This window comes from Lygodium microphyllum, chromosome 2, assembly GCF_053477565.2.
Source record: "Lygodium microphyllum isolate KBCC chromosome 2, Lygodium_microphyllum_v1.1.10, whole genome shotgun sequence".
NCBI classification, from domain to species: Eukaryota; Viridiplantae; Streptophyta; class Polypodiopsida; order Schizaeales; family Lygodiaceae; genus Lygodium; species Lygodium microphyllum.
Window position 1 is genome coordinate 82,255,062 of NC_141136.1, and position 14,148 is coordinate 82,269,209.

A 14,148-nucleotide genomic window follows, 5' to 3' on the forward strand; every position below is an offset into this window, starting at 1 on the left:
CCCCCCTTTCGGGGCCACTTGCCCCCTCCTCACACCTGCCTCATACTTCCGATCACCCCACTATCCCTCACTCTTCCTCTTTCCCACCATCTCCCCTGCTGATCAGCCCCCCTAATCCTCACCCAGTACATGTGATTGCCCCCCCTCCACCCCCTCCTCATGGATTCCCCCTCGACCCTATCCCATAGACCTCCCCTTTCAGGGCCACTTGCCCCCCCCCTCACACCTGCCTCATACTTCCGATCACCCCACCATCCCTCACTCTTTCTCTTCCCCACCATCTCCCTTGCCGATTAGCCCCCCTGATCCTCATCCAATACATGTGATTGTCCCCCCTCCCTCCCCTTTTCATAGGGGGTGACGAGCCTCACACGCCCATATCTTCTCCCCCTTGCCGCCGCCACAGCCACTAGCTCATCTGGCCCAGCTGCACATGTCAGACTTTCCCTCGACAGGCGCAGTTGCTCCCACAGGGTTTTTCCGCAATGGTTCATGGTTCTATTTGAGAGTTGCGGAGCGCGGAGAGTTTCCACTACCTTTGGAGGTGGGGATCTTCGTGGTCCGCAAGTTAAGAAGTGGCAAGGTCCATTTACTAGCACCATCGGATGGACCAAACTATGCTTTATTATTTCAGACCTCTCATTGAGGAGACTAGACGATGACACAGATAGAGGAAGTGAGGGGCCAGGTTGTAGACCACATCTCCTGGTGGATGGGTGAAGGAGGGCTAGCACTCTTCTCCCAGTAGTGGCCAAGGTGTATGATGGACATTAACTAGTGGGCTGGAGTCGAGGTCTCACATTTGAGCATTATTTTTTGAGCCCCTATCCAGTGGAGCTCACCAATGAATGTGATGGAGTGGCTCCTCGCATAGGCTGCCCGCTTCTACCACTGAACACAGTCACAACTCTCAGCTTGTCTGATCGACACCTTGGTGGTACCGCCTGGAGCATCTATCACCCCCATGGTCTGTCCGAGAGCCACCATGGGGAAATGGAGTTCACCCTCCAAGCCTGCGGCCAAGCGCATTTGCATGCCCCATAGCTCTTCTTCTTCATCAGCATCTTCCACACCGAACAGATGCCGGTTTGGTCAGTCACAAGTTTCCCCATGAGTCTACACCTAGCATCTTGGGATGTGAACAACCTCCACTATAGTAGGGCACATGGTTCCAAGAAATTGATTGTTTGGCAAGAGCAATAGCTTGCCCTTGCCGGACGGATCGACATCTTACTTTTTCAGGAGCACAAGCTCACCCCTTCCCAAGTCCATCGGGTGGGGAAGGTACTTCCAGACAGCTCACACACCTACTGGGAATACTCCATCAATGCCCATGGTAGGAGTGGAGGCGTATGCACCTCTATTGGCCCGAGCCTTACCGCATGTGTGCGAGACCACGGGATGATTGTGGCAGGGAGGATTCTATGGATTAGATTGGATTTAGGGGACTCATGCCTTGGAGTCCTCAATGTCTATGCTCCTATTGAGGTTAGGGCACGCAACAGGTTCTATATGGAGATTGTAGCAGAACTTCTAGAGGTGGACTCTTGGATTGGTGGAGGAAACTTCAATAACTTGGAGGCCTTAGAGGACCAACAGGGTAGAGGCAAAGATTACTAGGGTATGGCAAGGGAGGAGCAGGAGGCATGGGAGGTCTTCCTCCTCGCAGTAGGAGCACATGATGCTTCGTAGGGCCTAACTTTTCACAGGAGGGAGAGGTCGTTGGACTTCTCTTGGGGATACAAGCGGTTGGGCAGAGCTCTTTTGGAGCGGCTGGACCGGTTCTATGTGGGAGAGTGGGGGTCCTCTCGAGGAGGCCAGGTAGGGCAGTTGGTTGACACCACTTTGTCTAATCACTGCTACGTAGACTTGGATGCATTTAACCACATGACTTATCATGAAGAGTGGTTAAGAGAGATGCACAATGGAGAGTCTCCAAGATATGTGGAGCAAGAGGATGAGATAGTCCCATTACTCACATTGGAGATGTTTCCTTAGTACACAAGATGGTAAAACAAAGTACTTGGCTGATGTGCGACATGCACAAGCATAACTAAGAACTTGATTTTTGTTGTGGACAGATGGTGGAATAGGGATTGTAGGTTCGGCTCACATTTGATGGTTATTATGTAGAGGACATTCCTACTATTGGTCACACATTGATTGCAAATAGATAACCATGCTGGCATATTGTTTACTCTTGATGTAGGTCTACCTAAAATGAATGATGCTACTCTATTTGCATAAGGTCCAAGTGTTGTGGGTGACATTGAAATTTGGCATAGTTGGATTGGTCATATAAATGTGCAACATTTGAAAAATATACAATCAAAAGATATTGTGGACAGCTTGCCAAAGTTTAGAGTTGATAGGATTCATAAAGTATGTGTAGCATATCAAATTGGAAAGTGTTCAAGGCATGTATTTTCGCACGAGAAGCATGTATGCAAGAAGCCACTTGAGTTGATATATTTTGATGTGTGAGATTGTATAAAAATTGCAACTATGAGTGGTTGCAAGTATGATGTATATTTCATTGATGATCATACTTGAAAAGAATGGGTTTATTTTATGCATGAGAAAAGTAAGGTGCTCACTCACTAAAAATTTTTTAGAGCTTTGGTTGAGGAGACAAGAATATATATTAAATACCTAAGGTTAGATACAGGGAGAGAGTATTTCTCTAATGACCCGGTTCTCCTCACACTTGATGCTCTCGCTTTAGCCCTTGACACGCGATCCTGTCGGATCCATGACTCAATCTACAAGAGGGAGGAGGCTGATTGAGCAGCTCTGGACTAGGGAGTGGGCCAGGGAGACCGGATCATAGAGGAGGTTGTAGAGGGTCTTAGCCGAGTCGAGCAGGATCTGCTAGGAGGTAGTCCTACACACCAGGCAGCAAAGTTAGGAGAAGGAGAGAGCACTCCAGCGAGACCTAGCAGCTACTCAAAGACTACTTTAGGAGGCACCAAGGCATCCTACTCTCCACACGCAGGAGGTGCACGCACGGGCAGCCCTTGCCGGTCTTGAGGACAGACGCTCTGAGTTCTCCTTCCGTACCTCAGCAACCTTTTGGGCGCAGAAGGGGGACATGATGTGCAGGGAGTTTTTTCATGTGCATCAGCCTCACATCTCAAGAGATCAGATTTGCAGCCTTCGTGATCAGTACGGTAGGATTTACTCTGGCCCAGATGAGGTGATGGAGATTGCCACTGACTTCTACAAAGAGCTTCTTCAACAAGAGTTAGTCTCAGCCAGAGTAGAGCGTTGTAGACAATAGGTCTGGGATTGCATTCCATCCCTTGTCACAGAGGAGATGGGACGCTTCCTCCTAGACCCCTTCACAAAAGGAGTTAGCTGAGGCCTTCCATGCACAAGATGGGTAGAAATGCTTGGGTGAGGATGGTGGCCTTCTTCACTACCTATTGGTAGGTGGTGAAGGGCCCCCTACTACTGGCCTTTTAGGAGATTTTCAGCTCAGGACAAATGCCAGGGAGTTTATCGGCAGGTCTTGTCAGTCTCCTTGCCAAAGGGGGAGACCGGTTGGAGCTGTCCCAGTGGAGACTGATCACCTTGTTGTTAGTGGCCTATAAGGCACTGACCAAGATGATCGGTAGTCGACTCTGCCCCCGTGCTTTTAGACATCATTCATGACACCCAGAAAGGTTTTGTCCAAGATAGGAGCATCCTAGATAATATCTTCACTTTCTTCGAGGTGACCGAGTGGGCTCAGTATAGTGGTCAGGGATTAGATGTACTCTTGGATTTCGAGAAGGCCTATGATAGGGTTGACTGAGATTTATTAGAGGGAACCATGGTGAGGTTGGGCTTTCCCCATGCATGGATTTGTGGGGTTTTAGCACTTTACAGATTGGCCACTAGCAGAGTTCTCATAAGTGGCAGGAGGGGGGGAGAGTTTCGGCTAGAGAGATTTGTCTGGTAAGGTTGCTCTCTTACCCCGTATCTGTTCTTACTCTTTACGGAGGCGACGTCCTACTTTCTCCGCTCATATGTGAGCGGGCTACGTGACCTTTGACTTTCGGTGAGAGAGGAGACTGAGCTGCTGGACTCAAAGTATGCAGATGATACCACTCTTTATGTAGAGGATGATGAGCTGATGTTGGAGAGAGTGAGACTAGCTCTGGAGGTATTTTGCATTGCCGCTGGAGCGAAAATCAATTGGCGAAAGTCGGTTGGTTTTCTTACAGATCTAGACTCTAGCATGGAGTGGGGTGTCCATTGGGGTTCAGATGGGTGAGCAGGGGACAGACCGTTCGATATCTAGGGTTCCAGGTGGGACTCGACATCACTCCTGCCCAGCAGTTTCTTCAAGTTCTCGACTCTACTAGGCGGAAGCTGATCTACTGGAGCACTGTCTGCCTTTCCTTAGTGGGCCGAGAGTCCTCGTGGTCAACCAGGTCCTCCTAGTGACAGCTTGGTACATCGCCTCTCATTGGTGCTTCTCCTCGTCTTGTGTGGTTCAGCTTTGCTGCCTAGTGCGGAATTTTTTCTGGGTTGGCTGAGACGCTGTCGTGCTGCTATGCGGTTACAATATGAAAATCTCTAGAGTGCATCGTCATTTGGCTTTCTTATTGATCTAGAGAGTCAATGCCATGTTAGTCATTAGTGTTAGTTTCCGTAGTGTGGATGGTTCAAAAATACTAGTTTTTTGGACAAGTTTAGTCTATTTTTGATATTTTAGATATTTATTTCTTGTAAATATCCAAAATCTATAGACAACTTCTAGAATAGGGTGACATGTAAAAGAAAGCAAGTGGCTTTCAGTCATTTTTGGGGGATTTTATGTAAAAAGAAGGATTGGCGAAATCGCGCGATTGCAATTTACATGTAAATAACACTCTGGACTGGGAGGAGGAGTGATCTAGGAGTATTCTTACGAGGTGTCTTGGTATTTTATCTTCCTTCCAGAGACAATGGAAGCATTAGATTGGCGGTCTGAGTAGCAGAGAGGAAGCTATTGTTTTATATACGTTTTTGGTCTACAAGAGATTTATCTTCTCAGGTTGCAGAAATAAATTGACAGACTTCACCTCTATGAGTATTCTTCTACATCTTCTATTTCTTGAAAATCCTTTTTTTCTGTCTACTCCTCTCCTTGAATCTCCCTTTACCTATTGTCTTTTACCCTTGTGGTAGACTTTCGACCCCAAATGCTTCGACAGTGGTGAACTCGACGTGAAAGTTGACAGCAGGTGTGCAAAGATGGGGGATTTTGCAGTTCAAGTGATGGTGATGCTTTACAATAGATGATTGCTTTGTTGCAGCAACAACAACAACAGCAGTTGTTGTCACAACAACAGATGCAAACTTGGCAGGAAGCAAAAACAATTGATTCCTTAGCTGTGAATGCATTGTAGGCAGTGGGAGAGAAATTGAAGCAGTTTAAGGGTCAAAATGTTTCGGTCTTCATCCGGTTGTATGAAGAAAAGATGTTGTTTCATGGGGTACCGCAGTATGCATGGAGTCGGTATTTCTCCCGTTTGGCCATGCATGCATTGCATGATCGGATTGATGAGTTATATAGAAGAGATGCTGATTGGGTAGCTTTTAAGAAAGCTTTGAGAGAAGAGTTTTTCTTGGAAGATGCAGGATTGGTAACTAAAAAGACATTTACAGATTGGATTGAAAAGCCTAATAAAGGGTTGGCTGCTACAGCTTTGCTCTGTGAATTTGGAAGTCGGTATGTGCAATTGGATGCCAATGAGCAGCAATCATTGGAGAGTCAGAAAATTGATTTGTTTTTGAAGGCTGCAGATCCTGTCTTCCAAGAGAAGTTGAATGATCGTTTAGAAGATGCCTCTTTTGAAACGGGATGAAAATCGGATTGGGCTAATAGGCAGTGCATATGTTGGTAAAGAGAGAGCGGATGAAATTGAGATGGAGTATAGGCACCACACCTACCAGTGCTCAGAAGGGGGCTGAAATTGCAACCAAGGCGTCTGTAGCTATGGCGGAACAGCCGACTATACTTGTTGGTTTGGCTTTTAAAGGTGATGCTATGGATGAATTAATGAAATGCATGCGTGATTTGAGGTTGAATTTGATAGAAATCAATACAAAGGTCGAAAAATTGGATGTCAAGGTAGAAGAGAAGGGTCGGGCAACAGCCCAAAGGCCGTATAGAGAAGGATACAAGAGGAGATGTATTTGGTGTGACAGTTTATAGCATGAAAAGCGAGACTGTACAGCCTACCATGAAGCAGAAGCGAAAAGGAATTACAACCAAGGCGCCTGTAGCTATGGCGGAACAGCCGACTATACTTGTTGGTCTGGCTCTTAAAGGTGATGCTATGGATGAATTAATGAAATGCATGCGTGATTTGAGGGTGAATTTGACAGAAATCAATGCAAAGGTCAAAAAATTGGATGTCAAGGTAGAAGAGAAGGGTCGGGCAACAGCCCAAAGGCCATATAGAGAAGGATACAAGAGGAGATGCATTTGGTGTGACAATTTATAGCATGAAAAGCGAGACTGTACAGCCTACCATGAAGTAGAATCGAAAAGGTTAGTCTTTTGGAAAGATGACAAAATACATGCAACAGAAACTTGTATTTCAATAGAGCCAAATTTTGGAAATGGTAGCATGCAGAAGAGGTTGGAAGATCTGGCTGCAAGGACAACATTTGTTGCCATAGATGCAGCTACATATGAGTTGAGAATTGAAAGGATTGATGAAGCTCATAAATGAGGCATGGCTGAAGCAAAATCTCGCATTTGGATACAAGCACTAGATTGCATGAAAAAGGGCAAAACAACAAAGCCTGAATTAGCTAATGCAAGTCAGAGTATATGAGGAAGAAGAGAATGGAGTGCACTAGTGGATTTATTTTTAGCTTGTGCTTATTTGACTGAGGTTCATAATCAATAAGCTCTTGTGGAAGAAAAAGGAAGAAGAGATGAGAACACTGCTGATCCTTCCTCTTCAGGCCCATCTAAACGCATAATACGAAGTAAAATGGAGCAGTAAAAAGAGGCTGAAAAAGGCATACCTGAGCATGTTATGGAGGATGTATCTCAAGAGACGAAACAAGAAGGGAAGAAAAGAGGCAAGCAGCTCGGTTACAGGTTACAATTGGATCTTGAGAATGCCACAAATCTTAAAAAGATCTTGGAAGATCGCATACTTGGCAGTAGAGTGGAATTTACGCTTGGTGAACTTCTTGGAATCGCGAAGCGTGAATTTCATGATGCAATCATTGATATGTTGAAACGAAAAAGATAGTTTGATGGTGAAGTTTTGCAAGCATTGATGCAGGTTGACAAAGATATAGAGAAACAACTTCAAAGAGAATATGATGATGCATGTAATGTTGATTTGGAGCAGGCTGATGTTGAAAATGGGTTAAATGGGAATGTAGACAGCAAGCTTGTGGTTGAAATTGGTCTTTTGGGCAGGAGTAAGCATAAAGAGAAGGCTATGTATAATAGGGATGCCCATCAACAAGTACATAAAGAAGAAGATGCTCATTTTATTCCAAGCAGACATTATTCATGAACGCATTGGGCTTGTACTACAACAAAGATAATTGTTAAAGTGGCAGCAAGAGAGATGCCTTGCATAACTCTCTTGGATCATGGTTCCGAAATCAATATTATGGCACGCAGCTTGTATGAGAATGGAGGTTGGCCAATTGATATAGATTCGGGATGGCGTATGTGGGCAGCAAACAATTCATCAGGGGATGTTTATGCGGCTTATCCGAATGTACGTGTGACTATAAGAGATGTTAGGGATGAATATCATTTTTTTGTGCAAGATTCATGTAGTTATCCGGTGATTTTGGGATAGCTCTATATTTCGGAATCAAGGCTGGAAACAAAAGCCTTGGATGATGGTTCTTCATATGCTCGGGTTCGGAGTAAAGACAATACAAAGGTTATACAGTTTCTCACTGTTTGTGTGAATCATCCCCGCAATCAGGATAGGCTGCAGGATAATCCCATGTCACCTAATGTACGAGAGTGTAAGGGTTTTTAGACAGCACTGTTGTAAGTGGAGGCTATGGTAGTGCCTCTAGTGAGATAATAATGCCTCCAAGAAAGAGGGAAACTGTGTTTGTGTCTGGATTGCAAGAATGGACAGCATGCAGTCTTGGCAGTTTTAAGAATATTTCAGCCATGTGCAGGGCTGAAAAGAAATATGTAGGATGGGCTGAAAAAGAGCTGAAGACATGGTTTGATGGCTGCAAATGAAGGTATTTCAGGGTTGTTTTCAGGGCTGGTTGATGTTGATACAATGGCTGAAATTCCTGCAGCAATTAATGCTGAAAACATGGCAGAACAAAAGGTTATTTATGTTGACACTTTAGAGATGTATGAAGTCATTCAAGAGTTTGCTGATCATGAATGTTATGGGCTGCAATGAAGAAGTGCATTTGACTCTGTCAGGAGAAAAGCTGATTTTTGGAGTGGAGAAAGTATTAGTTGTTGGGCACATGTGTGGACCATATGGAAGAAAGCCCTCACGAGTAAAGATTGATGCCATAAGCAGGATGCGGGAGACATGTTCGAATGTATCCAAGGTAAGAAGATTTTTGGGTGCATGTGTTTTTTACTTGATATGGATTCCGCATTTTGCTCATGTGGCTGAAAGTTTATATCAACTCTTGAGAAAAGGGCAAAAGTTTTGGTGGGGTAAACAACATACGAGGGCAGTTCAGAAGTTGAAGGGCTTATTGATTTCAGCCCCAACACTAGAGAGAGCAAATTATGAGAATGGACAGTCTATTATTTTCACTGTGGATACAAGCCCAATTGGCATTGGTTGGACAGTGGGTCAGGATGATACTGATGGGAATAGGTGTGCCATTCGGTTTGGAGCAAATGTTCTCAATAAACGGCAACGGCGGTATTGTCAAGTCAAGAGCTTTGGGGTGTAGTGACAGCCCTTAAGTGTGATAGGGAGTATTTTATGGGAGCTCATGTAGTGGTAGAGACTGATTGTCTATCTCTATTGGGTGTGATAGTAAATTGCTCAACTCCCGATATTACCATGTTATAGTGGATTGCATATATAAAGTCACTTAACCTTGATTTTCAGCATATTGCAGGTAGAGAAAACCCCTTGGCTGACATGCTTTCATGAGCAAGGTTTGAATATGAAGAGGAGGTGATGGAAGATGAAGAGGACGATTTAATAGGTGTTGAAAACAACTTTATGACAGAAGGGAATGAGTATGCAGTTGTTGTTACTACAAGTACAACTGTTGTAACATGGATTTCAGTAGTAAGAAAAGAGCTTACAGCCATGAAGAAGAGATGGGCAGAAGAGAGAAAGCATCATCAGTGTTATGCTTCTGTGAGAACACAATTTTTGGAAGAGTTGTATGAGGATGATTGGCTAAAAATAGGCCAATATCTCAGTCTCATGACAAAAAAGGTTGAGTGGTCTGAAGCTGAATTCAAAAGGATTAAAAGAAAAGCTTATGGGTTTTTCTTGAAAGACGGATATTTATGGAAGCATGCAAAGAAAAAGAGAGGAGCTCCAATATGTGTATTGGGAGATAGGGCTTCTCAACAACAAGTGATGCAAGAGTTTCATAAAAGTTTATGGGCTGGACATAGAGGAGTTTGGGGTACATTTACCAAGATCAAATAAAAGTATTGGTGGCAGAACATATATAAAGATGTGGAGCATTATGTGAAATCATGTAGTGTCTGTCAGATGTATTCCATGGTAAAGCATAGAGATGGGTTGTAACCAACCTATCCATTGTCTATGCATTACAAATGGGTAGTTGATTTGGTTACTATGCTTACAGGCTTATGAAATATGAGATATCTTGTGCTTGCACGAGAAGACTTGATAAATTAAGTGGAAGGTCAAGCTCTTAGTACAAAGACTACTCAAGGAGTTTGTAGGTTCTTATTGGGAGAAGTCTTTTGGAGGTATGGTTGTGTTGGTAAAGTAGTTGCAGATAGAGGAGAATTGGATGTGGATGAGGCTCGTGACTTCTTTTCATGATTGGGTATCAAGCTGGCTTTAACTTTAGCCTACAATCCTGAAACAAATGGCAAAAGTGAAAGAGGTCATCAGGCCGAAAGTCATGCAAGGGTAGAATGAAAGAGTGGCCAAGAATGTTACCCTTTGCTTTATGGGCTAATCGGACCACTCATAGTGCAGTTATAGGGTATATGCTTGCTGAATTTATGTATGGACAATAACCAATCATGTCTATTGAGGAGACTATTTCTACTTGGAGTGTTCTACATGGGAAGAGGGTTTGAATAGAGAAGAGTTGGTGGTCCTACGCATTAGACAGTTAGAAAGGAGGCCTGAAGACATTGAGATAGCCATGAAAAAGCTGAAGACTACAAGGATCAAGAACAAGAAGAGGTTTGACAAGCGACACAGACTTCGACCACGAGCTATACAAGAAGGGGACTGGGTGTTGGTTTATGACAACAGCTTGAAAAATCAGTATAGTATCAGTCGGAAGATGGCAAAGCGGTGGTTTGGTCCATATGTGGTAAGGTTTGTTTTTGACCATGCTACCTATGCATTAAATGAGATGGATGGGACAACTCTAAGGATTCCAGTGGCTGGAAAACGTATCAAGCTCTTTAAACATAGGGAGTTTTCAGCATATGAGTTGAAGGAGTTGGATACTGAACATGAATATGAGAATATGGAATAAGAAGAGGTAAAAGATGAAGACATTGACATGACAGAGGATACTTCTTCTGACACTGCAGATCCATAAGCACAGTGTGAAAAACTCTAGAGTGCATTGTCATTCGGCTTTCTTATTGATCTAGAGAGTCAATGCCATATTAGTCATTAGTGTCAGTGTCCGTAGTATGGATGGTTCAAAAATACCAGATTTTTGGACAAGTTTAGCCTATTTTTGATATTTTAGATATTATTCCTTGTAATATCCAAAAGTTGTAGACAACTTCTAGAATAGAGTGACATGTAAAAGAAAGCAAGTGGCTTTCAGCCATTTTTAGGGGATTTTATGCAAAAAGAAGGATTGGCGAAATTGTGCGATGCGTGATCGCAATTTACAAGCAGCAAACAACACTCCGGATTGGGAGGAGTGATGTAGGAGTATTCTTACCAGGTGTCATGATATTTTACCTTCCTTTCGGAGCCAATGGAAGCATCAGATTAGCGGTCTGAGCAGCAAAGAGGAAGCTATTGTTTTATGCACGTTTTTGGTTTGCAAGAGATTTATCTTCTCAGGATGCAAAAATAAATTAACAGGCTTCATCTCTATGAGTATTCTTCTACATCTATTTCTTTAAACCCCTTCTCTTCCGTCTACTCCTCTCCCTGAATCTCCCTTCACACTTCTGTCTTTTACCTGCGTAGTAGACTTCCGATCCCAAATGCTTCGACAACGGTTCTAGGGATTCTCGGGCCAAGGTGGTGTGGGCGACCATCATTCGACATCAGTCTAAGGGAGGGCTTGGGACCATCGACTCAGAGTTCCCAAGCTTGGCCCTTTTGGGTAAGCTAGTGGTTCGTGGTCTCACACCAAGTGGGCAGACCTAGAAGGTCCTTCTGTAGGAGGGTCTGCAAGAGTGTGGACCGAGGCTTGGCGGTGGTTGGAGGCTATCCTTGAGATGGATCTTCACGACTGCCCAGATTACGCCACCCAAATCTTCCTTCCTCTACAGCTTACTTCGAGTGTGGCAGGGCCTTCGCAAGGCCCTAGTTCAGAGGCCCCCAGAATGCTAGGAGGAGATAGATTGCTAGCCAATGGTTTGGAACCCCGAGGTCAAAGATCGGGATGGGATACAGATTGGCGAGCGCCCTCACATCCAGTGGGTTGGCTGGGAGGTTGCCCCTGCTTGTACTATCAACATGTAGCGGGAGGTGTACAGGATGGCGGATCAGGAGGTGTTGCAACAGGCATCAGGTTGTCAACGAGGAGCTGAGATAAGGAGGGAGATTGACTCAACGATCCCTTAGGAGTGGCTAGACCCCCCGATTTGAGAGCCGGTGGAGCTTGGTGAGGTGTGAACTGCTAAATTCTCACTGGCAGGTATTCCCTTATAGGTGGCAGGTAGAGTGGGCAGTGCCCCCTACGAGACTTTCTTCACCGTGTAGGATGTGGGGCATTTGGTTCTTGACAAAGGACAGCAGGATGAGTAAATTGTTGTCCTTCCTTGGAGGAGGATTCGTGTGGTTGGACTCTAGGGGAAGACCTGGCGATTGGACCCTTATGTGCCCTGGGAGGAGTTTCGGGAGTGGTGCCTTTGGATATGGGAGAGAAAGCCACTTAATGAGTTGGAGTGGGACCCTCCAGATTGGCTATGGCTGGCCACTGTGGTCGCCAAGAAGCCACTAAGGTTCTTGGATACACAACGAGGATTGGTAGACATGTACTGATGTAGGAGAACATGGATTGTGCGCCTTTGCGTAGCAGATACTGGGCGGAGCACAGTATCACGGATGCCTTCTGTCGGACTTTCTAGCGTCGCCTGTGGGACAACTGGAGGCTGAGGAGGGTGTCATATTTCCTTTGGCTTTTGGCATATGGGGGTTTGAGTGTGGAGAATTGGTTGGCTCAGATGTAGCAAGATGGAGATTGTAAGCGCTGCCCATAGCAGCACTTGGAAACTCCAAAGCACTGCCTTTGGTCTTGCGAGGCGGCACAGCTCGTGTGGAGAGGAGCTTGCCATATTCTCCACCGTGTGGCACCCAGCCTTGGATGTATCTCGTGGGGGGACATACCATCAACTCAAATGTGGCACCCAGCCTTGGATGTTACACTCCCATCAACTCAAATGTCGGAGTTAGATCTGTATAAGAGAAAGGAGCTGTTTAGTCTCTAAACTCTTCGTAAGTTGGCAAGCTCATACAGTAGAGAGTTAATTGTGACATAGTGTGTGCAGATGCAAATGCCAAGCATCGTTCTCAATGGTTGAATCTTCCTTCGAAAATATGTTACTATAGAAGTCCTGTTTCCCTTTTGTAAGGAGTATCCGATTACTTTGAATGGATACTACCTAATAATGCTTTCAATTTGTCTGCAAAATAGCAGCTTATGGCTACAAAGTTAAATATTTAATGTATACGACTTCTGCTTCTTTGATTTTATGTTATGTTTGAAACAGGTGTGTGTGTTATCATGATGTCTTTTATAACGCTTCATCTTCACTAGTAAAATCGTTATTTTTGTGGGAAAGAACCTCCAGAATTCTGGCTAAGCCTTGTGTGCAACGTTTTGCCTTGTGCTCACAAGGAAATATTGCTGTCCATAACAATCTTCTGCTCTCTATTTGAAATTTTGGACCTTTGCAGCTTGACAGCTAGAGCTGAATTTCCAGCAGCAAGAGCAGTTTTGGAAGGCTTTGGTGCAGGTGACATAACACTAATGCGTCTAAGGCGGATGGTGTAATGTTGGTATGTCCCCATCCCCAATTTTAAAAGCCTCTTGCTTGTCGCTCTTGGAGCTAGTAGATCTCTGACTAAGAATGCACTGCAAGTTGTCTCCATTTCGGATTAACAGGATTGGGGTGTGGATCCTCACTTCAACAAGTATTTGTAGGATCTAAGACTCGAAGGAAATGGTGGAAAATGGGATTGAATATACGATGTTTCTTTGAGGAGAGACGTCGTGTAATTTGAGTATGTGATCATAGAAAGAAGGTGCAACGTGGTTTGGTACAATTCTAATTCTACATCTAATAGAGAAGGCAATGCATACGACGTTGTTTCCCAGCTATTTTACATTTGGAGTGTTAGGTCCTTTCCTGATTGGCAAAGCCCAAAACACAGCTGTAAACCTTCTTGAAGGCGACATACTTTAGTGCTGAGTTTCAAATGTTTACAAGAGCAGCCGTCTTCTGTGATCTTTCTATTGCCCTTGCTTATGATGTTAAGTCTAACGTTTGCGATTGCTCTTTTGTTGAACAAAGTGTCAATTGATCATTGAATCACAAACCTAGCGCACACTGAATAATGCAAGTCGTCTGACAATCGAAAGGAGTGGTAACTCTTGATCAAAGCAACATCTTTTGGTCTTTCTTCACTATGTCGATGCACACAACTAGGGTAAAGGGGCCAACTATAGAACACCTAAGACTTTTTTTTTTTTTTTTTTGAGGGGAGGCGGGGGGTGTGTTTTCCATTTTGTAGCTTTTTAAATATTTGAATAGATGAGCAAACACTTTGG

The 14,148-nt window shown here is 44.4% G+C and overlaps 1 protein-coding gene across 1 annotated transcript in view; it reads left to right on the forward strand.

The window, feature by feature from the left end:
- LOC148039944 (Haloacid dehalogenase-like hydrolase (HAD) superfamily protein) overlaps nt 1–13,865 on the forward strand; it is a 102,343-nt gene extending 88,478 nt beyond the window's left edge. The window contains exons 11-12 of the mRNA XM_087695408.1: nt 13,275–13,375; nt 13,474–13,865. Coding sequence (XP_087551534.1) covers nt 13,275–13,371 — 97 coding nt within the window. The 3' untranslated portion in view covers nt 13,372–13,375; nt 13,474–13,865. The remainder of the gene's footprint in view (nt 1–13,274; nt 13,376–13,473) is intronic.
- The last annotated feature ends 283 nt before the right edge of the window (nt 13,866–14,148 follow it).